At 46.9% G+C, this 24,186-nt stretch overlaps 2 protein-coding genes across 2 annotated transcripts in view; one reads left to right on the top strand and one right to left on the bottom strand.

The window, feature by feature from the left end:
• LHPP (phospholysine phosphohistidine inorganic pyrophosphate phosphatase) overlaps nucleotides 1-9,423 on the bottom strand; it is a gene marked incomplete at its 3' end in the record, with an annotated part of 87,866 nt that extends 78,443 nt beyond the window's left edge. Inside the window, exon 1 of the mRNA XM_082002454.1 lies at nucleotides 9,043-9,423. Coding sequence (XP_081858580.1) covers nucleotides 9,043-9,383 — 341 coding nt within the window. The 5' untranslated portion in view covers nucleotides 9,384-9,423. The remainder of the gene's footprint in view (nucleotides 1-9,042) is intronic.
• Nucleotides 9,424-12,495: 3,072 nt separating this feature from the next.
• NKX1-2 (NK1 homeobox 2) lies at nucleotides 12,496-14,355 on the top strand (the record flags this gene model as incomplete). The annotated part of the gene is made up of 2 exons (XM_082001926.1): nucleotides 12,496-12,754; nucleotides 13,784-14,355. The coding sequence occupies exons 1-2, from the start codon at nucleotides 12,523-12,525 to the stop codon at nucleotides 14,353-14,355; spliced, it is 804 nt and encodes a 267-aa protein (XP_081858052.1). The 5' UTR covers nucleotides 12,496-12,522.
• Nucleotides 14,356-24,186: the final 9,831 nt, after the last annotated feature.

Raw genomic sequence — 24,186 nt, 5'->3', positions numbered from 1 at the left:
CAAATTTGGCTAAAAGCATCTCTACAGCAAAAGAAACTTCTTGGAGCCCCTTTCAGAGGGGACGGCAGAGTGTGCAGAGCACCAGGGAGACGGCGAAAAGTCTGCTTGCACCCCTCTGGCTGCACGCCACACAGCTTCTCCTGCCAGTGCCAGCTGCCCGGGCAGCTGCCGCAGCACACAAGTGCTGAAGCAAAGGAGTAAGTCACAGAGAAACTTCCAAGCCCAAAATTATAAGCGGACAGAAGAGTGCAGTACTAACACACTAACAGGTGTGTAAAGAGACTTTTTCTAAGCCTTACCAGAGGCAGCATTTAAACCCACTCCAAACCGAAACCTCTCGGTTGCCCAAACAATCCCTAAATCTAGAACCAGGGCACCCACCTGGCTCCAGGCACACCGTGAGCACATGAATATGAGAGAGATGGAAATGGGGGTTTTAATTTCAGCCCTGAGCTGCCCCTTGTGCTACACCAGCTCTTTGAACTGACCTTTACCTCGTTCTGCCGGAGCAGGACACGACGCTGAGTGACAATGTCCCACAATGCAATTACTGTGCGTCAGATGAGCCGGTCCCTTACAAATCACCTCGAACTTTACACATCTGCTGGCTGTCAGCATCTGCCAGGTTCACTCACCCGAAAATAATGAAAAAACTCTCATTATTGTTCCATAACAGGTAAAGTGTTAGGACAATTATTAGACATCCTGACTGACCTTGTGCAGACTTAACCAACTGCCCTTGCCAACCTTTACGGGCAGCCTTTGGGCATATAAAACACAAAAACTGTTCTTTTAGATGATGTAAAGGTTGCGACACCGGTAAGAGAAGAAACGGCCTCGGGATCTAGGCTAGAAGCCACCACTCCTCAAATTCACTTTGTTCTGCACATTGCAGAAGCAACTAAGGACACAGCATAAGGCTAAACTTCAGACTTTAACCACTCTCTTTTGCAGCTAAGGTTTTTCCTAACACAGAAGCAGGAGAGTCCTGCCCACAGCCAGCAGATCCTGTGCAGACAGGCAGGGGGACAGAAAGCAAAACCCTGGAAGAGGGAACAAGCCTGAGCTTGGCAACTGTCCAACACCAACTTCAAAGGGGTTTGGAAAAAGCACTGGTTATAAGCTTTCCAGAACTGGCTTTTTATCATGCTTTTGGTTTTTCAGAGTGGGTTGGTTTTTGGAGGTTTTTTTGTATTTAAAAGAAAAGAAAGCATGCTAAGCACTTATACTATTTGACTCTTTTGCATCAGCAGACGAAAATTCAGTGTAAATCTGTCAGCATTCTAATACCATCTCTGAAACATAGGGAAATAACCGTACCAGAGAGTTATCTACCTGCGACCAAACAATAAAGTAAACCAGGACTTGTGCAACAATGCTCCTCCCCCCTGGGCAGGGCTAGCATTTGCTTATTGCTGGTGCTACAGGTAAAACACCTCTCATCAAGAGGAGATAAAACCGAGCCAGAAAGAAACTGAGCGTAGCGGTCAAAAGTAGAAATTACTTGCCTGGTTTCAAGGTCAATACAGAAGAAGGAGTTTGAAAAGAGCAGAAACTTATACCAGTTCTTTAGGCTGCCTAGCTGATGGAGAACCACAGCGCATGATGTGGTTTTAGCCAGCATCTAAAAAACACAGTCAAAATGACGAATTAAAGTGGGTTTTGCAAAAAGAGATCACTACTAGTCCTCAACAGTCTGCGTAACGGTGGGTAAAAATCTCATCCACAAAACGGTGAGTGATCAGAACAAAGGGAGGTATCAATTCTGTGCCTTCAGACACCGCTGACCAGCAGGCAATGGGATGTTTTTCCATCACCCACAAAAGCCTCCCTGGCTGGCCCTGCCACTGCCAATTCACCTAGCAAGTCACACGCTGCTCCACACAGAAGGCGAAAACCCTCTTCTAGCCCCTGTGATGAACAGGTTACATCTTGAAGTGTCAGACTATGATACATTTATGAATTGCAGGTGTTTCCCAGGAGAACATCCCATTGTCGGAGCAGGACACACACCTGAAAAGAGGATGCAAAAGGGTTTTCTGTCTCAGCACTGGCTGAAAGCAATGACCCCTTCTGGGGTCCAGCTGTGGAAATGCCTTTTGGGGGGGGAGTACGTTCGCTCTGCTTTATGTGCTCGCTGCTTAAAAAGTGTGTTTATGCCAATAATGTATTATACTTACCTGCATTCACGCTATTTTAGTGGCTATTTCAGCAGCAAGCATTTTTCATCTTTAATTACAGCTTATGAAATAACACCAAGCAAAATCATTATTTCAAAAGTCTGAAGGAAATTAAAGCCTTCGTCCATCCTTAGTTCATTTGGACAGCTTTTACAGCACAAGCCTCTCCCATTTCCACAGAAACACTGAATTTCCCGGTGTTCTTCTCAGCAGGTGCGATGAGATCAGACGACTGTGGATAAACCCCACGCACGCTCCTGTGACACAGCGACCTTGGCTTGCTTTCTGGTTGCTCTTTCTCCATCCCGGTGTCTAAGCCTTTCCGTTCCTCTATTTCTGCCATCCTCACAGTATGTCCAAAGTGCTTAAATCTTGCTGTCACATCTCAGATGCTACTTTTGTCCCCTGATCTTCTGGCATTTCCATGCACTCATGTCCTGTCATTGGTCCCGAGTACAGCTGAGCTCATTAAAACTCCCATTCTCTGGTGGTCCAGCTTTCTGCTCCATATAGCAAGGCTGGCCTGACAAATTCTTACGTACTGCACTTTTTGGCCCTGCTCCCCCTTGCATTCTTGTATCTGAAACTCATCTCTACATCTGCTATCTCGTGAGCACAATTTCCTTTCCAGACCCATATGGCTCACCTCTCTCTATATATAGAAGCAGATAATTTGGAAGGAATCCAAAGAAGAGATTGCAAAAGGGATTAAAAAATAGGAGGGCATTACCTTTGAACAGGAATGAAGGTAGATTAATAGACACATACGAAGGAGCCACAAGAAAAGAGGCCAGTGTTATTTAAGGATGGGCAAGGGTGAAATAAGAAAGGGTACCGTTATAAAACTAAAGACTCTGGAAACACCACTTTCAGACACTGGTTGACAGCAAAAAATTAAAAATCACTGATTGCAGTTCAAAGTAAACTTTAAAAACCTACCAACGCCTTTATTTAGGTATTTCAATCATCCAGAATTTTTCAGAAGTAGAAATAAATACTGGAAGTTGTACAAAGTCCATCTTGTCCTGCATTCTCCACAAAGGCTGCCTTTCTCTGATGCACCGAATACAGCTGGATGCCAGAAATACTGAACAAATTACCTGATACCACAAATCATATCCCACCTGTCTGAACAGAAGGGTAGGCAACAGATTTGTCTACAGATTTCTAGACAACAATATGCCAGAACAGTGAAATCTAGAATTAAGCATTTAATAAATATTATACATGCTTTTCAAGTGAATCTGCAGAAAGGAAAAGCAAAGTAGAATGTAAGAAAAATCTTTCTGGTCCGTTATGTTCAGTAACAAGATGCATTTAATTGCTGCAGATTACCAAATTAGCTTACAGTATTACACCTAGCAGTCCCAAATTTTAACTACACTGCCGGAACAGAACCAGGGCTTCTCACCTCCTCTTGTAGTGGCTGACTGATTGTTATACCGCAGCAACACAATACCGAGTACAATTCAAACATACAGGTTTATTCTGTAACAAAAGTAAACTCTGGTAGAGAAAGAATTCACTCTCACATCCTCTGCTTACCTACTTTAGAAAGTACCAAATTAATTCATTGCAATAGCTCAAAGACCAAGCTGTGTTCCAACAAACTTAGTGTGATTTTAATCTGCAAGCAATTGATAACTACTTCCAGCACATCACTTGCTAAGACAGCATGGAATCTGAATGGTGATACTGCTGAGGCTATGCAAAGAATCAGGCTTGATTCTAAGATTCCAGACTGAGTTCACCAAAAATGAAAGATGAGGAAAAATTACTACAGTGGTAAACTGAGAGAAGTCTCTAGTTCTAAAGCACAGAATGAGGCAGAGTGCTGCTCATCCACTTCAGGGATTTATCAGTATTTATACAAACTAGTGGGTGAACAAGTACCAGTAGTAGGTATTACTGTAGTATCTTTTATTATTCTTTATTGGTAAATATTTGTACAGCACATAATCATGCTGATGGACAGTAAGTAGCTCAAGACCCTAAAGGTTAATGATGTTTAAATTCAAAAGTGTAAGCACTTACTCATGCAATTTGTGTAGACAGCACTTGGAATACCCACAACATCAGGGACACAGATTTTTTTTTTTAAATAATAATGAATACTGCTGATTAGGAAGGCAAATATGGGTTAGGAAGGTCCACTGCTCTCAGAAAACTGAGGCCATGGCTAGTGTTACAGACTACAGTGGACTGTGACAACTCTGCACCCACTGAGGATTAATTCCTGGATCTCCTTCTGGCTCTGCCATTGAACAGCTACATGACTATTATAAAGAATTGCTTCATCTTCAGAAAGGGCAGCTGACATACCTACCCTTCTTTGGGATCCATGGATAGAAAGTGCAAAGAGAGTTAAGTGCAAAGACAAATGAACGGATATTTACACAAGAGTTTGTATAGGTTATTTGAAAGTCTCTTTCTAAGAGGAACAACTCTCTTGCTATCGCATGTCCTGAAGGCATAGCAAGCCTTGACACTCTGAACATCTGCATGCTGTGCTAAGCCATGCTTCAGTTACCTCTGTAACAACAAAGATTTCCTACTCCTCATCGCACACACGCTTTCAGATGGCTCTTTGTAAACTCACAACTGCCTCACCCAAACCCCCGCACGCTGAATTGCTTTACGGTTCCAATTCTGCTTGTTCTCCTCGCAATCTTCGCCTTGTTAGACTCTCCAGGTATTTCATTTTAACACGACTGTCCAGCTGCTCCACAGCCTCCCTGCTCCCCAGATTTCCGTTGCTCTTTTAAAGGGCTCTGTAGAAAGTTGTGCTAACAGATGCACTATACTGGCCAAACAACAGGATGTTGTAAATGTCCAACTACTGTGTGCTTTTCATATGGATATGCTAATGGGCACACTATCGGCACACAGCTGTAAATGCAAATAACAGAACACAGGCTGAGCATCTTTTATGGATGTTTAACCACCTTCTGTCTTGTAAGAGACCAGCTCCCTGCTATTTGTAAGATAAAAAGCAAGTAGCTCACCTCGTGTCAATGCTGTGTAAATCAATTAAGACAGTAACAGCACAGTACAGAGGCACTGTTAAAGCTGGCTCCAGAAGAAGCCTTTAAGTCACCGATGGGCTTTCTGATCTCGTCCATGGGCTTTCCAATCTGCTCCACAGTGTCTGCCAGTTAACCGCACACACTCTGGAGAGCTGTGTTTTATTTAAGTCTTAACTAACTATTTAATATTAGCAACAAATAAAGCATTCCCAGTTGTAACAGTGTTTCATCACAAGTTATACCAAATTGGGTAGTGACTACTGATCCTTTCCTTAGGAGGGTCTCCACAGCACAGGGAAGTGTGTTACTGAATGCCATCTTGGTCAGGATGTTTCAGTGTCCATCAGCTGCTTTGGTAATTTTTCCACTCCATCTGACTGTACTGTTAGTTAAAAACAAAACAAGAGAGAACGACCTCCCTGCAGCCATCATAAATATAAAATGGGCCAAATTCTGCTGGCTGAAATTACATTGCCATTCATTCAAATACTAACTGAAATAACTGCATAGCAGAATTTGGCTGAAAACAAGAAAAACGATACAGAAAAAATAGTTTTAGTGGAGACAAAATGGCTTCAGTCATATCAAACCAACAGCAAATGAAAATGTTTACTTATGTTTTTTATTGGTGTGTACTATGTGCTGTTACACAAATTTAATTGCTGTAATGGTGTGGGAGATCATGTAACAACACAATCTGAAACGAACAAGTCAGCCGTCATATGATGCTCATATCTGTAGTACAAATTATCAAATTGGTATTTAAGGCTTCCATTGGACATATATGTGCAGTAAAAGATTTTAGACATCTCTTTTGGCAAAAGATGATATCAATTTAAATTATGTATAAAGTTCCTAGCTATCTGCAATTATGACTTTTTAATTGATACAAAAATGAATTAATTAAAAAAGAACCACTTTTAGCTTTAATCCATCTGCTCGAAACCACTGAGCTGTACTATGACGCAGACACAAATATTAATGACCAACTGGCAATAGGATAATGAGTCAATAAAGATTTTAAATGGTGTGAGCTAGAACAATTACCAACCTAGTAGGCAGATAAATATGGCTACTTGACTACCCAAGGAAAACAATTCTTAACCATTTACATTGTGTGACCTGAACAAAATGTTTTGGGGTTTTTTTCCCTTCCTGGCACTTTTCCATACTCACTTCTGCTGTTCCCAATTTCCACAGCCATGACCACCACTTCTCCATTGCTTATTGACATGAAACTCCTTGGAGCCCACACATGCTAAAAACAACCATCATGTTCCCAGCACACTCCCTAGGAAACAAGCCTCGTGCACAGAGCTGCAGAGAAGCCCCATGGACATTGCCAGTATTTCAAGAGAAAGCCCGTAATATCTTCCATGTAGCCCAAGGCCAGAGTTTTACTGTTGTTTCATTGGCATATTTCTGACATTGCTGTAAGTTAAATTGCAGTTTACATTGCCTCCATATGGGAGGTTTCAGCAAATGCAGTGACAAAAGTTTTTAATTAACAGCCTGCAACCCGACGGAAAATAAAGTTTAGAAACCTAGGAGAAAAAAAACAGTATGTCAAAAGCATCCGAGGAACCGTGATGCAGATATTGAATATGTCCTGGTTTTTAAAGGAATGATCTGATCTCCGACAGTAATTACGTAGTTGCTGTTATTTATGTTTGTTTTGGCCATGCCTGGAGGCCTCAGCTATGATCTGGACCGCCCCATGCTACATGCTGCACAAACTTGGTGTACATGGCGGTCCCAGCAGAAAGTGCCAGTCAGCAAGAAATAAGAGGAGGGTGGCAAGACATGTTCTCCTGGAAGATGGAAAGCAGGAGAAGACTCTCCTCCACCAACAGACTGGCTGGCACATGCATCAGCCCCAGTGGGATGCAACATTGCCAGGCAGATTTGAGCGAGACAAGAAGGAAAGCCAGAGAAGTTTAATCCTGGCAGAGGCTGCCCCAGCAGTGCCTGCCCCTTTGCAGTCAGCAAACAGGCTGCTCTACACACCCAGGGGAAAACAAATGCTTTAATTTTCCTACAAGCCTTTTCTCTTTGGGTCTCTCTCAAATCCTGAGCCTGTAGCACAGCTACGGAAAGGCATGAGAACAGAAACCGTGCTGAAATATTGCGTAAAGAGAACATGGAGGAATGGGAACAGAAGTCATATGCAATCCCATGGAAAACCCACGTGGCACAGGATTTCGATACAATGTCTTTATACAGCATCTTTTCCCCTGCCTAATTTCACTGAATTCCCTTGGAGCGCTGCTCTCCTGTCGGCCATCCTGGCACCCGCAGCTCCCCACAGCCACCTGGCCCAGCTGAGCACCACAAACGGGCCAAGAGTCTCAGTACGCCTTAAACTCACTTCAAATGCTGCTTTCTGACAGCACTGGAAGCTCTCATCCTGTCATGCTGTAGAGGAAAACAGAAGATTCATCCGATGACACTTTAAGTGCCCGCTACATGTATTTCAAGAAATATGAACAAAGATATAATAAAACATAAAAAAAAAGGCAGCAAAGACTTCTTTTATTCCCAGTACATTTGGATCTTCTCCACTTCTGCCTCTTCCACGGAGGTTCCACCAACATTTAGGCATATATTTAACTAAACTCAAGTGAATAATTTTAGTGATTTCAAGATTTCTTCCTACATATTTCCCCGCTCGATAAAGCGCTCTCTACCAGTGTGTCCATGCTGGGTGGCCCCAGAGGACAGAAGCCGCAGAGGTGCTCGCCAAGCAGGCCGTCAATGCTTCACACTAGTTCCGTATTTTGACATTTGAAGAATTTCAAGTGGGGTGCTCGCAGCAGCACTTGCCACGTGAGACGGGTCTGGATTTTCTGCAGCGGGTTAGTGAAAACATCACATAGAGCCAAAAGGCTCTTCTGAAAACCCATGACCTCCTCCGGAGGAGCAGACCCACAAATCAATACCCGTCTTTAAACAAAGATGGCCCTGCGGCCATTGCTCTCTCTCGGCCCCATCCTGCTCTTCTGGTCAAGCAGGGCTGATAGACACGCTGGCAAGTAACCTAGTTAATTAAAGTTAGTTAAGTTAAATAAATTAAAACACTGCCTGTTTAGCAGCGTTTACTTAGCTTGTGTTAACTGCATTACATTATCCAGCTAAAAGCAAGAGAGTTCACTACCTGTGGGCACTGGCAAGTAACTTGCCATGACAGTATTTTGCTTTTGAGTCACTTAGCCTGGGCAACCATGAACTGCAGTGCTGAAATTCTCTGTTTCTGCTGGGTTGCAAGTTCTCTGCAATTTGACAGCAAAGCTAATCAATTTACAGATGCACCATGCCAGGGCGGGCAATATTTTAAAAATTATTACTGGGGGAAAGTACCAGACCTCCAATATACCACCCACTGTTGCTACACATGCAACAGTGTCAGTAAATACAAAATCAAGAGGGATGCAATCTGTCCGCGCTGCTCCGGGCTCCTTGCCCCATCAGCCCCGGGACAGCGGATCTGCAAGCTCAGCGGACTCCCTCACAGCTTAAACAAGCCTAGAAAATACCAAGGTGAACCAAAACGTTCATGTTTGCTGTCCCGTCCCACTCAACTCTACAGAGCGAACCGGGGGGCTGCACAGTCAGGGTGGCTTTAAACCTGGATCCTCGCTCGCCTTTGGGTCTAGCTCCAAAGCCCATGGCCAGGCCCACACTGCATGTTTTGGGGCGCCAAGCCCGCACCGCCATGTTCTGGGGTCCCCCCCCAACCCGGGCGGCCCCTCACGCCGCCGGACCCGCCTCGGCCTCCTGCCCGGCGAGGGGAGGGGGGAGCATGCCGGGCCGTGCTCCGCCGAGCCCCCGGCACCCACCTGCGCACCGCCTCCACCGAGCCGGCGATGGGCACCCCGCCGTCGCCACCGCTGTCGTAGAGGACGCCGCTGACGTCCAGCAACAATCCCCGCACCGCCCGCGCCCAGGCCGCCATCTCCCACCCGCCCCGCCAAGCCGCGGGCGCTGCTGGGAAATGTAGTCGGGGGGGGGGGAGACCGAGCCTCGCACCGTGCAGCCTTGCGCCATTCGTTCCGCCCCCGCCCCGCCTCTCATTTAATTTTTTTTTTTTTTTTTTAACACCTGAGGCAGGTGGCTGCGTGGACCAAGTTTGGTTTTTCCCAGGCGATCGCTGGAGCCTCTTCGGCAGCGCGGCAAGCATCCGTCGTCTCCATCCATCTGACTCCTGAAGCACCGCTCCTCTCCACAGGTACAGTGCCCAGGGCCTGCACCCACTGCCTACAGCCTCCTGAACGGGCTGGCAAACAGCATCGGCAATAAAAAAGCAGCCCTGTGAGTCAGCGAGTGCCAGGGCTTGTTCCCTGTTTCACCTCAAACTCCCTCAGACATCATATCCCTGAGAAAAAATCCTCCACGCTCTGAAATACGCACATCACCTGAGCCAGACGCTGTTGAAAGTAAAGGCAACATACTTGTTCTCTTAAAAATTTATGCCGCTTTTGTCATTCCCAGAAGGGCTCCAGACCCTCAGCAATACCCTCGCAAGAGCACCCCAGGTCTCGATTTGGCTCTGACTTTTCCGAAGTGACGAGAAGCTTGGCGTGTTTCCATCCCACCATTTCCCTCTGGAGCGGGAGCGCGGCGGGACGGCCACCGGTGCGAGGGCGGATTCCCGGCCGCTGCAGAGCTCGGGTTTTGCCGTGCGCCCCGTATCACACCCTGCATCACCCTGGGTGCCTCTGCGGGTCTGTAGGAACCGAAGCAGGACAGGATGCGGCCCTCAGGCACCAAGGCGCGGATCCACACAGCAGCAGAAGCCTGACGAGACCCACGCCAGCTCAGCCGAAATGCTGGCAGGGCCGTGCCCTGCCTCAATGGTATCTTCTCATACATGCCCAGCGCTTCATACAGACAATTGAGAAAAAAACACTGGCTTGTCATATAAAGAATTGAACCGATCCCCTCCGTTTTACAATCACAGATAAGATTTTATCAACCATGTTTCAGCTTTGCAGATAATACTGTATTCTCCCTCGATAAAGTCCAAATACTTTCTTATTCCTAATACTTTCAATAGCATGCCATGACTCCCAGAATATATAAGGAGCTGCGGTGGAATTATAGTCCGCTTTGTTTTAAGAAAAGCAGAGAAGACTTGGCAGCATTGATTTGCATCACTGTTTCTGGAATAGCCTCTGGCTTCTCCTTAAAGATAATATCTAAACTCTGAAATTCATTAAATAGACCCAGAAATGGATCAGGTTATTTAAAACAACATCACTAATGGCGCAATATCTCAGCTGTCTCCACTGATAGTGAACATTGTCTTGGATAGTGTTATCAGTCCAGGACACCCGCTATGAATATTGATCTGCAGCTTGTTACAGCCATCACTTGCCGTCAGGACAGGTCAGGGTTGAAACCCACCTAGCATCAAAGCAATTTAAAGACAGCACTCGGGCTGAATGTTAATGCTTGAGCTGGGAAACGGACCAACTTCAAACAGACTGATGAAACTAATCCATGAACGGGTGCTTTTTCGTGTGTGCCTTTCTACATGCATGTGTGCTTATAGGTCAGTGTGCATGCACATGTTAAACCGACGATATTTGAAGATGTCTGCTAGCTCACGAATTAATCTCAACGCTATTATTTCCCTTCTCAGCTCTTGCAGACACAACAACTCAAACACAAGTATTTGTAGTCTCAAATATATCAGATTTTTTTTTATTTCAAACATAACAATCTCTGGCTTGCAAGCATTCTTAAAATAGTGCACCATGTGCCTATTTACCATACCACAACACCTATGATCTCTCCATGTGGTTTGAAACTACCATTGTGCCACAGAAAGAATCTTATTTCAAAAACATGAATAGGATATGCATTAGGATTTCATATCCATTTTCTTTATTTGATCTCGCTTCTGAAGCAGCTGCAACTGCCCCTCTCCCCATCCTTCTCCTTCTTCTGCACCTCAAGGAACTTTAAATACATAAGCAAAACCTAACTAGCACACAGCAGTGGTTTCCAGTGCACCACCGCCTTCGTTTTCACACAAGGTGCATCCCCAAAACTAAGTTTTGGCAGTCTGTAGCTCTAGTGTGTGAACTCCTCAGGACAGAGCTCACTTCTCTTCCACATGTGTGTGGTACCCCATACCACAGGCCAGTGCCAAATGGGCTCTTGGATGCTGCCACCATATAATTAACAATAAAAATCACTTGTAACCACATCGCCCTGCACATCTTCATCTCCTCTTCTTGCTCTCCCATTACCTGAAGGCGTACCTTAAGCTTCACGGAACCAACAAAATGCAGAAACGCTAAGGAGTGGGGAAAGTACTGTCTTCCGGACAGACACAGACATACAGAAATACGTCGCTAGCAAGTTTTTAATAAGCACAGCCAGCCAGAAGCGGTCGTGGGATTGGCACGGAGGGGAGAGGCTTGACCCGCTGTTGTCTACCCTGTCCCGGGTATCGGTATGACCAGACAACGAGGCATTTCCACTCTGGGAGAGGAGGGTTAGCCAGGGGGCTGCTCAGCGGGGCAGGTACTGCTCCAGCACTGGCGTGCCTCAGTTTCCCTGCCTATGACCTGGGAACAGCGGGAACGCCATGGGCGAGTGGCCAGAATCGGGGCCAGCCCTTGACCCGGAGCCTGAGCCGGACTGACCCCGAGCTGCGCCCCGTGCACCGCACAGTAGCTTCACGCCCGCAACAGCGGCCGCGGGCAGAGGCAGTGCTTCCAGCCCAGAGCCTGCTCGGCGCAGCGGAGGGGTGCAGGAGCCATCCTCTTCCTCTCCGGGTCCCTCCGAGACTCGAAGTTCGCCCCCCTGGACCGACCCCGACCCGCAGGTGCTGCAGGTGGGTCAGCGGAGGGCGCGGGGGGGACCAGAGGCGGCTGGGGGGCTCTGCGGACCCCGGGGGACAGCAGCCGCCGGCGGGCCGCCATGTCCGGTAGCATCCCCGCGCCGCCTTGGGGTGAGGGCGGGGGACATCGCCCCCTCTCCCCTCCCCCCGCCTCGGGCCGGAGCAGGTAACGGGAAAGCCCCGTCGCCGGGAGGTTGGGATGGCGGAATGGAGGGATGGCGGAGCCGGCGCGGCGGGCGGCGGGGAGGGGGCGCGGGGGCGGCGTGCCAATGGCTGCGCTGCCCCCTCCTCTGCCCCCACCCCGCCGCCGGCCCCTCCGCCCTCCCCGCCCGACCCTCCTCCCCGCCGCTCACTCCGCGCCGTGCGGCTCGGGAGGCGGCCCCGCTCCGCGCCCGGCGCAGCCCTCCGCCGGCTCCGCGCTGGGAGCCAGCAGGTCTCCGGGAAGCGCGGAGGGTTGGGGGGGGGAATGCCGGAATGCCCGGAGCGCGGGGCCAAGGCGGCCCCCATCCATCATAAAATCTCCTTCTCCATCTTAGACATCCTGGATCCCCAGAAATTCAGCAGGAGACGCGAAGCGGCCGCGGGGAGCTGGGGCAGCGCCCCCCGCTCGGGCGAGCGGGAGAAAAGTTTGGGAAGAGTTGAAGTAGGACAGGACGCTGCTGCTCCCGGCAGCGGGAGGAATAAACTAGAGGCACATGGTAGGAACGCGCTCGAGTTTCTCCGACCGGCGCTGGCGGGGCGAGCAGGTGGAGGCGCCGGCAGACGGGGATCCCCGGACCCCCAGCCCGGCGGGGTGCGCTCCCCGTGCGGAGCTGCCGCCGCCGGCGCGCCCGGCCGTCCGCTGCCCGGCCGTCGGGCAGGGAGATGTAAGGGGCAGCGCGGGGGACGGGGGGGCCGGAGCCGTGTTTTAAGCCTCGATGATGCACAGGGAAAAGTGCTCGGTGTCCCGCACCCCGCCCCCCGCGGCTGCCGGCGTGCGGGGCATCCCCCGCCGTCTGAGGAGGAGACGGGGCACCCGGGGCGTCCTGCCGCCCTATCGGGGCCCCGGCCCCAGACGAGCCGCGGCTCTTGCCAGGGTCAGCGCCCGGGGGGCTGTGCTCCCGGCGCCCCTTCCCCCGAGGCGGGCGGGGCGGGCGGCCCCGGCCAGCCGAGCAGTAGCGGAACGGCCGGCTGGGCGATGGCCCGCCCGTCCCCGGCGGAGGATGCCTCCGCTCCCCGTGATCGATATCCCATTACCGACTCCCGCCTATCTCCTGCCCGCAGCTTGCAGGTGCCCACTGCAAACCTCCTTCCCCCGGCCTGATCCTAATATTGTTCGATTAAAACTTACCTTTAATAGATGACATCTATCGATCTGGCCCTCGCAAATCTGAAACTCCATTAGCGCGGGGATGGGGAAGGGGGGAGGGGATTTATTTCGCTTCAGAAGGGGACTTTAATAACTTCTTTTTTTAATTGGTAAGAAATCCATATCGACGCCTCCCCCCTCCCCGCAGGCACGGGGGGAGCGCGGAGCGGCTCTCGCTGGGCGGGCGGTTTTTTTTCTCTCCTTTATTTTAAACGATTGCCCTTATTTTATCACGCTGCGGGGGGTGTGGTGGAGAAGGAGAGCCGGGTTTCGAGGGGTGGCCGGCGGCTCGGCGCCGGGTGAGGGGCGGCAGGAGGGTGCGCGGCCGACCGCACCCCCCCGCCGCGCCCCCCTGACGAGCGCCGCCATCTCCCCCCAGATGCGCACTCCCCGGCAGAGAGCGGCGCCGAGGCAGCGGGGCCGGAGCGCGACGAGGAGGGCCCGCCCGGGGCCGGGAGCCAGCCCGCCGCCCGCCCGCCCGGGCCGGAGGAGCCGGGCTCGCCGCGGGGCGCCAGGCGGCGGCGGGCCGAGGCGGGGTGCGGCAAGCCGCGGCGGGCGCGGACGGCCTTCACCTATGAGCAGCTGGTGGCCCTGGAGAACAAGTTCCGGGCCACGCGGTACCTGTCGGTCTGCGAGCGCCTCAGCCTGGCGCTCTCCCTCAGCCTCACCGAGACGCAGGTGAAGATCTGGTTCCAGAACCGACGCACCAAGTGGAAGAAGCAGCACCCGGGCGCCGACGGCGCGGCCCCCGCCGCTTCCCCCGCAGCGGCCGCGGGCGGCGGCAGCCCCAGCCCGCCGGGCCCCGCTGCTCTGCCCTTCCAGACTTTCCCTTCCTACGCCGCCGCCAACGTCCTCGTCCCGCCGGCCGCCCCCTTCCCGCTGGGCGGCGGCGCCTTCGCGCCCTTCCTCGGCCCCGCGTACCTCGGGCCCTTCTACGCCCCGCAGCTCTGAGGCGGGCGGAGGCGGGCGGCGGGGCGGCGGGCCGCTCCCGCGGAGCCCCCGCGCCCGGAGCCCCCGCCCCGCCCGGGAGGCAGCGGCCCGTCTTCCCGAGCGGGACGCGGCCTCCTCGCTTCTGGTGGTTGCATGGCGATTTGAGGTGTAAAAAGTTGATTTTTTCTAGTCGTCGCAGCAGCATGTGTAAGGTACATACTTTGACAAAGACAAAAAACCCCCACACTGTAACCACTGGATTTTATTAGCACGTTTGAGATGTAATTGCAGGCGTTGGAGGTGGGAAAAGGAACCCTCTTTACACATGCCTGACACTAATTCCCTCCAGATTCTTCTCCAAGTTCCTTTTTAAAACATTCTTTGTTGCCGTCCAGCTTGCCAGCATGGGCCTGAAACCTCGAGAGCTCGGAGGCTATGGCACTTGTTTCTGCTGCTCTTCCCTGGATGCTGCTGATGCTGCTCATGGCCGTCTCAAATCGCAGGGATGCTTGCTGGTGAAGACGTTCCTCAGCCTCTGCTTTTGCTCCTGGGACTCCGGCAGCGCCCTATTTGATCCGCATTTTATTATATTTCTGGCTTCTGACCCAAAAACTGCAAGCCGGCTTACTTGGTACCCTACCTGGAAGAGAGTTTTTCTTTTTGTCTGAGAAGGTGTAGGAAAGTGCAACTCTGCGTCATCGGGCGAGGAGTAGAAAATCTGCCTGGTCAGTGGGAAAGTATTAATTGCTGCTAATGTATATGGCCTCTCTGCCTTTCTTTTCAGTTCACTCCCAGTGACTTCAAAGGTTTTGGATGAGGCATCTAAAAGATCATTCTTTTTGCAGAGAACAGTTGTTCTTGTAATAACACAGCATTAGTGCCAAATGAGGCAGAAAAGAAAACATAAATCGGAGAAAATGATTACATTATTAATTTCTTTAAAAATGGGGCATTTGTGGTAGATAATAAGTAAAACGCAGAATTTCCAGCATGCCGAGACCTATTTTCCATAACAGAGAAACACATGCTTTTTGGGTTTTGCTTTTTGGAGCATTTGTTAGAAAGGAAAATCACATTTAATCTTCATCGTTACAAGCACCGGAATGCAAAAGGAATTGTAGCTGGGGGCTTATCTGTCCCTGAATGGACAAGAAGTAATTGGTTTTTAAAAAAAAAAAAAAAAACTGTCTCATGCAGTTTCACAAATTACTACAACGTGCTGTTCAAGACTATCCCCTCAGCCTCTTAAGATGCTTTAAAGTACGCATTGGCTCTCCAACCAAAAAACTTAGCTCATAAATCCTATCTAGCTCTTCTTGTGTTTGTCTAAATAAAAAGTTTTTTTTTTTAAATTATTCTGTGTTTAATTGTTTTTAATTGTACTCGGATGAAGCAGTGTTTGCTTCCTGGATGGCTTCCCCACTGGGTGTGGGTCCCCACAGTGCCCCATGTCAACGCGTAAGTGACTGTGCGTGGTACCCCACCTCCTCTGGGCCAGCTGTGAGGAGGGGCTTCACGGGACACCCTTCTTTACAGAAATCACCCTCCTGGCTTCCAGTTTTGCAGGGAGCAGAGGCGTGAAACCCGCAAGGCCAGGCTTGGGGAACAGCTGCTGCCTGTGCCCTGCCAGGCCGGCAGGCAGGCTGACTGGAATTGCCTGCAGTTGTCTTTCCACACCAGAGAGGAGGTATTCTGTCTCTTAATTGTTTGCATAGCTATTAACGAAACACTAGGTTCGCCTCAGGTCATGATTTTGGAAGTCATAACTACAGCATGAATGTATTTACTTGCAGGTTAGTTAAAGTAACTTTTTAACCGATTTGACTTAAGTTAGAGTTACAAAAGACAGGGTCGTTGCAACCACTCAGCGTAGGTTCAGAGCTGCCTTGTTTTCTGGCCACTGAATCGGCAGTCACGGGTGTCTGAGCCATCAGGGTACAATGCTGCTAAACACCCTGGCCGTCCATTTCTAGCTGCCTGAAGTCAATTAAGAGCTCAAGCCCCCCAGGAAGAGAAGGCCATTCTAGCAGGCTCGTCTAGTCCATTTTCCCTGCCTCAAGTTAGGACTCATCGGCCCTAAATCCTCTTGACTTATCTGTGGCCAGCTACTTGTGATTGTCATCACCATGCATTCAAAAAACAGTTCTTGATTTCATTTGGCTGTCACTCTAAGACGTTCCCAGAGCATGAAACGGTTGGTCACCTGCAGCGTGTTGAAACCTCGGGTGGAAAAAAAGACTTGTGCCCTGTCATTTCTCGTATGCTTAGTTCTTTTCCTTAAGAAGTGTAAATAGTAGCAAAAACCAGGGAATGTTACAGAAGAAAATAACTCAAATAGTATAAATTGTCTCCTCCTTTGAGATGCAGTTTGCTGTTCATTAACCTTTCCAAGGCTCTGCTGTTCACTCCATTTAGTCACTTCTATAGCCCTGATTTCATGAAAAAGTTGTGGTTCGGACAGACCCTTCACCTCCTGCTTTGTCGAGGGGGTGGCTGCTTGGGTGGGTGATCTCTTTAGCTTCTAGTTAGGAATGTGGCCACTTATTCACAGCTGTAATTCAAAGCAGTCCTGGAAATAGCAATTGCTGTCACACACCGCATTGTCCAGATTATGCTATTCGCACTCGCAACACTTGGAAATGCCCCACTGAGTATCCATTATCTTTAACAATTCTGAATACAGATTTGTGCAATATTATCAAGCACAGACAAAAATTGACTTTACTCACAGCTGAATAGAGATGTTAAAGGGAATCACAAGTAAGTCCCATGTGTAAAAGGCAAAAAAATGCATCTATATTAAATTAAAAGAGTTTTGAATTCAAATGCTCCAGAGAGAACAACAAAGTTAGTAGCCTCCCTCATTCCCACCATATCATCCATAATAACAGTGTCTGTGAACAGGCATCAACAGCTGGGTTTCAGACTGCCCAAGCTATGGTAACTTCTGGGTCATGCAACCCTAGGCAGAGCTTTGCTTATATACTCTCTTAATTTCTATTCCAGAATGTAAAATGTCAGCCAGGGCACTGGGCCTGAAGTCTCACCTCCAGCAATGGCAAGTACTTGGTGGTTCATAGGGCAGCAAGAAAGCATATGCTAAGCTTCAGCTGTAGAAAGGGAACGCTCTTGACTCATACGGCATTCATCTCCGGACAAAAAACTTAATTCTTGATTCGTACCTTCTCTTGGCACAGGCAATATTAGTGGCCCAAGAACCACAAAAGCACTTTGGAAATCGACTTCATTTAACCTGATAATGAAAAAAGTACATGGGGGAACATCAAGACATCACAATTAGGGAAATGTTGGAAATGACAATTTAACTAGACTTTCAGATCTGTATTAAAAAAAAAAAGCAACCTGATACAGTTGGATTTTCAAAGTCTGAAGAATACAATGAACAATTAAATACATTGAGGAACAGAAGATAAAATTTACTTACTGAAATGTCAGTGACCAAGCATTTTTCATAAAGAAAGCCAATATGATTTGTTGTGTAATACATGACTTGAAACTAAAGTCTGTTTTCCCCCCTCCATTTTTACTTGCTAGAACATCTGTAATCAGCTATGTGCTACCTACACACAGGTTCCTCAGCGGAGGACAGAAGCCCCTGGTTTCCACCTGTGGACATTTTCCTCACCGAGATCAACTAGGACCATTTAGAGAGAGGCAGGGATGGCCCAAGATAAGGAGCAGGCGGATAGAGAGCTCAGAGGCCTTCTACTGCTCCCTGCTTCTAGCAGAACAGTTCCTCCAGAAGAAACATGACCACTGATTTTTGTCACCACTGTAGAACGTGTAAGTCTTACCTCCTGATGGCAGCACAGGTTGTATTTATGTTGAGGTACATAGCAACGTTTTCTGGCAGATGTCCTCTCAGCCACCCACACCCACAAAGACATGCCTGTGTTGGGTGGGGTGGCTGATGCGTAGGTGATGCAAACGTTGAGGTTTGCTGTGGCTATTCCCTGTATCAGCTGCTTGGCGGGCTCCAGATAGCTACCGCTGGACTAAACCAACTGCTTGTGCTTACTGCTGAAGGTGTCAACTGGGAAGGTCTGCGGTAGAAAACGTACCAAACATTTCAAAATTAGTTCCATGGCTGAATTCCAGCCTGCAGTTTTTCTGTAGGATATGTATGAAGCAGGTTTAGTCCCTTTTAAAGATTTGGATATCTAATCCTATGTCATATTACAACAGGTATGTGCAAACCCCGTCTTGGTATACTCAGTCCAACAGCTAGACCCTTTTTATTGTTTACCTCATTTCATAAAACGCCCCAGATACTATCTTTGGCCATCTGCCAGTTCTCTGGCATGTTCAGAAAAGCGATGAAAGTCAAGGTACCCACGTGTTTAGCAAAGGCCTCACAAAATATAACAGCTGATCTATTAAATGCCTCATCAGCCCACTAAGTGGTCAGGTGACTCAGGAATGATTGAGAAGCGTTGCTTTGGTCCCATATACCCATCACAAATGAGATCAAAGTCTGATTTTAAGCAGCTTTACAACTCCCAGGCAGACCAGACGTCTAGCAAAATATTTGGTGGATGAGATCCTCCTGAAGAAAAATTGATAGTAGGGTTCTTGCATCACTAGACCTGAACACGTTTTGTTTTCCAGTATGACCCTGTGTCAGCTGAAGTCACCTTGAACAGATTTTTACAGCACTTTCCTGACATGGAAAACTCATGTTTGGGTAGTGTACTCAGTAAAAGTTCCTGGGAAGATAACGATGCATGCAACTAATTTATGAGCTGCATGTTACAGGTTTGCATTAGCCTCTCAGTTGGCATCTTTGCCGTTTTATTCACAGGAGCTCTGTTGTGGTTGCTGTGATTCATGTAGCCTGTAGCAACACTACCTTTGCTTACTGCCATAGGACAAATACTAAACTCAATTTCTCTTAGGTTTTACCATTCAAACATAGAAGAGTTCCCAAGCTAGCTTCTTTCTCAAGTTGATCATCTCATTTTCTATGTTCTGTGTAATGCCACATGAAAAATTTAATTAAAAGTGTGGCGTTCCATGGGGCTTAGGCACGCCATAACACTGCAGAGGGATTTCAGGAGCATTCAAGATTCAGGCTTTTCCACCAAGCAGCCTCTGACATACCAAAACACTTTCAAAGACACCAGATCTATATACAAGATCAATAAAAATAAAAGATTTTACTCCTTTCTACACATGCTGATTTGTTATAGTAGCTTTTATCATGGAAGTTATTTTACTGCTATTGTTTAAAGAAAGAAGCCTTAAACATTATTTTTTTAAAAAAAGGAGGGAATTTAGAGGGATACATAGACTTTGCAAAATGGGAACCTTAAAAGACATCGGGTTTTGTCTCTTTAAGCACCTAACTTAACAAACCGAGAGTCAGCCGAGTTGAAACCTTGTCCTCTCAGGTTAGGTCAGTTCTGTGATGATGTCCCAACATCAAATACCTGTGCTGACACCTCTTGTTTAGAGTTTGTGGATAGCCATTAGACTGACAGCTTTTCTCATCATGCAGTCCCTTCCATTGAATTACACTGAAAGTGGCAGGTATCGGTGAACTCAAGAAATGCTGCATTTCACTGAAAAGACTACAGAAGAGCATTAGTTTGAAGAAATGATAAACGATCCGCAGACAGCAAAGAATGGATTGAATGTTTTACTAGTTTATTTGTCCCTTCTAGGGAGTAGCCGTATGATAGTTTAGGAGTAGGTAATTTCTGTCAAGATTTTTCTGCTTTCTGAAGATCTTACTTCCTTTCGGCAATATGCTTGTCCTATTTCTGATATCTGAACTTGTGTGATTTTTGAGAAGAATAATTATGAAATAAATTGTTTTAAAATAATGGATTTTAAAGCAAAGTCCTTTGTTCTAACATGTAATTTTCTGAAGTATTTGGCATTCTAGAAAATCTAAGGTTAGTTTAAAGTCCTGAATGGGGAAGTTCAGGAGCTGACAGCATGTCAACCCAAGGTAACGACAAGTGGCAGATGATGCAATAGGTTACCTTGCTAATCTTTCACTGCAATGATGCCAAGTTAAAGTCTGACTTGGATGAGGCATTATGTAAGTTCTTCAGTTTCAGACTACAGTAGCCCTGAGCAGATGAGTGCTCACCATTTAGCAAGATTAGCAATCTTTGTTGCAGCAATGTCAAACATGTGAACAGCAGGGCTGTCAGGGATGTGCTGTGGCAGAATTTTGAGAAGTTTCCCAGCTCCTGAGATAAAGTGTATCCAGATGTTCAGTGCTCAGTCCTGAGATTAACAAGTTGATATGATATTTTTTCTTATTATGCAGTTAGATGCATTTATGTTAATTTTCTGTGTACTCTCATGACAGTTATGGCTGCCATCTGGGTCAGACTTTGAAAGCCTGGAGAGCAGGTAAAGCAGTTGTCTTTTCCAGAAATCATTGTCCTGATAAAATCCAAGAATGAAGTTGATGGAAGTTAGGAAGCAGAAGGATCAAAATCAAAATATATTTGTACAAAGAAGCAGGAAGCTTACACATGAGACTCTTGAAAGCCTGAAATTCAAACTGACTTAGCCTCCCTCCAGTTTTCTTTGGATTTTATTTTACTGTTCCTGATTTTTACCTAGCCATATTTTATGGCTAGAAAATGCCATTTATCAGGGTCCTGTGCCTTCTCAGGCTCCTGCCAACTTTCTGCTCTCAGGGACCTCACACATGGATCATGTTGCTGCTGGCATTGCAGGTACACTACTGTCAGAGTTGCACATCAGGACTAGAGAAAAATATAAAACCAGCCACTAGTGAACTGAAGATATACAGCTCTTTTAATCTGTCTTGGTACATCGGAAAGTTGTTTTTCCCAAACTCTTTCCTATTTGTGTCTTCTTGGTAGTGTGATACCCAACGTATGTGATGCTCACCAGAAATGTGAGCATATGCGAGGCACAGAAAATATAGAAAAAGGCTCTTTCATTTAATTAACTGCAAGTTGAAGAAATAGAAGAGCTTTTCATTTACCTTTAAATCTAGGTTTCACATACAAGTAAAATGTCTCATCTCCTTTGTGGAAGGCTCTGGACATAGGCATCAATAAGCTGCAAAGGGAAATAATGTAAGTTCAAACATCGGAAACAATGTTTAACGGAAGACAGTAACTATCTTGATTCTATAATTTAGTTATCCATGCTGTCCTCTAACAAAAAATCTATCATTGGAATCTTTGTAAAATAAGCCAACATACAAATTGGGGATGCTAAGTACTAACTATAGCTCAAGGTTTATATTGCAATAGGAATATCAGCTCTAAGGGATGTTCATGGTGCTTTAAGCTGGGTTAACATGTCCAATAAAACAGCACTATTTTGAGGGGCTTGTGCTATGCTTTGCCAAGCTATCTTGAAAGATATGAACTAAAAAAGAAATCTCTAACTGAACTTGAGAGGCAGATATGCTTTGCATGCATTACAATTTGTTGCCCCTATGTTCTGACACGTTGCACTGTACAATATTCTAGCTGTGCTGCAGGAAAGACTAAAGTTTCTTGTTCTGCAAGAAATGTCTTAATGGATAATTCTTCTGTCAGTAAATAACGAGAATAACACAAATATGGGCCATGGAAAGTGATTTTTCTATATAAGGCATTATCAAAAATCAGCATGAACTTCAATTCTCACTGATGAAAATGAAAGACTGAAGTGTACAAGTGGAAAATTCCTGAGATCACCCATCTATCCAGTGGTATCTTATCACCATAGTAATAAAGCCCCTTCATCTTCTTCTTGGGTTTTTTCCAGACATATGTTTTCAAACAGCAGACATCTGCCATAGAAAAGTCTTACCCCTGTGTATGTTTGGTAACAGCGGACAAACCGAGAAACGTGACATGGCATGTGTCTCCCTGAGTGTACTCACAAGTACACATGTTACAAGAGTCTCACCACTGTGTACTGTTACCTTGTCGATCCTCGCTCAGATGACACGAGCATCTGGAAGGTTGGCCTGTACAGTACGTGACACCATCACACTCTTCTCAGAAAGCTGTTTGGTATGAAGTACCGGGTCAGCTGTCAGACTGGGACTGTAGGTTGAGCTCTCCAGGGCAATATGCTAACTGCTAGGTTTTCCTTAAAATCTGCTTTTAGCTCAGAGAAGCGTTAATTTATTTGCTGAGTGTCAGCACAGTTTCAACAAGAGGAGAAAGGGTGAAGCCCCCCTTGTGGCTTTCTTAGGGATGGGAAGAGCGGTGGGACTGTCTTTCTGCAGTCTCTGTAGCCTTGTGTTGGTTTTAGCTAATTATGAACTTGCACCTTGAGCCTCATGACTTGGATAAACTCCATATCCAACCTGCTGACTGGTCTGGGTCTCACTCTGCGGTGAGAAACTCTTCCTCTGAGCTGCGTAAGAAACTACCAAGCCATCGAAGAATTGAACACTGGTTCTGCGTGCCTAAACATTGGCTATTGAGGCACTGTGAACACTTACTGCAGGAGACCTAAGACACTGCTAAACTCAAGAAAGGGTACTGCAACCCTGCCACTGCACCAGTGCCTTCAGCAGCTCCCACGAGCAGCACGTTAATCCCGGGAGCACGCTGAGCTGTACGCTGTGCAGCTGTACTGACTTAGGAGGCCAAGACTGTAATTCCCTTGTATTGGCCCTACCTCTAAATAACCACAATAACTGGGATGCAATTCCTCAGTCTCTTCACATGCCTAATTCCCGACGACATCAATGAGCATTTCTGCCAGACAGAGCTGCAGAATTACTCCTAACAACTGGCATGACTTAACTTGTTCCTTCTTATAACTTTATGGTTTACTCACATGTCACACTCTATTTTCTGTATAAGCAGAATGAATATAATAGCCCTTTCTCCTCAAGTAGGTCAAGATTTTCTTCTTTTCTGTAGGGTAAATTACTATAACACGTGAAAATTTCATGTCTTCTGTTTTTCATGTTTTGGTTACTGTCATGTGGAGTCTTTTAGGTATCTACAGGTAACTAAGTAGTACACATTAAGCTTCTGCTTTCCTTTTTTAAATCACAGGAACTACTACATCTAGCTGGGAGCAACTGCTTCAAGATCTATAGTAATAGTTGCCACAGTGAACAATGTGAACAATTTAAAATTCCAACTTCATAGCATTTAAAGAAGGAAAGTGGGTATTCTCTGTGTCTTGGTTATGCTGAAAATGAAGGAGGAAGAAAGTGAGGCACAGCAGGACTACACTGATCCTACAGAAAACTGATCAAGCTTACATGAAGTAGGGGTTTGAAGTCACTCTCTCTCGCATGTTGAATAATTAGATTCCAGTTGAGAGTTATTTCACAGTCATAATTTTCTAATCTCAGAAACAGTCCATACCAGCTTTAAAGAATACATTTACATTTAGTATCGATACACTCATTATGTCTGTATTTGAGCAGATAAAACTTTTTTTTGTCTTCTTCTAGGCCCTGCAGAATCCGAAAGAAATCAAGCCCTTTCTTGCTTAAGGTTTATTTGTTTGTTTGCTTGTTTGTTTTTGAGACTCTGCACAGGAATCTGCAGTGTTTACTTGGGTACATGGTGACTGTTTTCCTGGGAGTGAGGCTGGATACCTGGCTTCAGAAAGCACCTCTCAGGGCAGTATGGCTCTAGCTCCATAGAACCCCAGATTCAGCACTTCAGCAATTGATCTTGGCTGCCTTTAGTTTGCATTCTTTAATTTTTCAGATGTATCTTTTCCTCATGTGACAGGTGCTATTTAATCGTTTATTATATTTTTCTGTTTCCTCTGAAAAATGCATGGCTGGATGAAACTAAGACAATTGGAGGTGTCCTTGAGAAAACCAGCATTTAAAGGTGGGTAAGAGGCTGGTCTTGAGTTGAGTGA

Source organism: Phaethon aethereus, assembly GCF_964289735.1.
Source record: "Phaethon aethereus genome assembly, chromosome: 7".
NCBI lineage: Eukaryota > Metazoa > Chordata > Aves > Phaethontiformes > Phaethontidae > Phaethon > Phaethon aethereus.
This window is presented reverse-complemented; position numbering and strand designations above follow the sequence as displayed.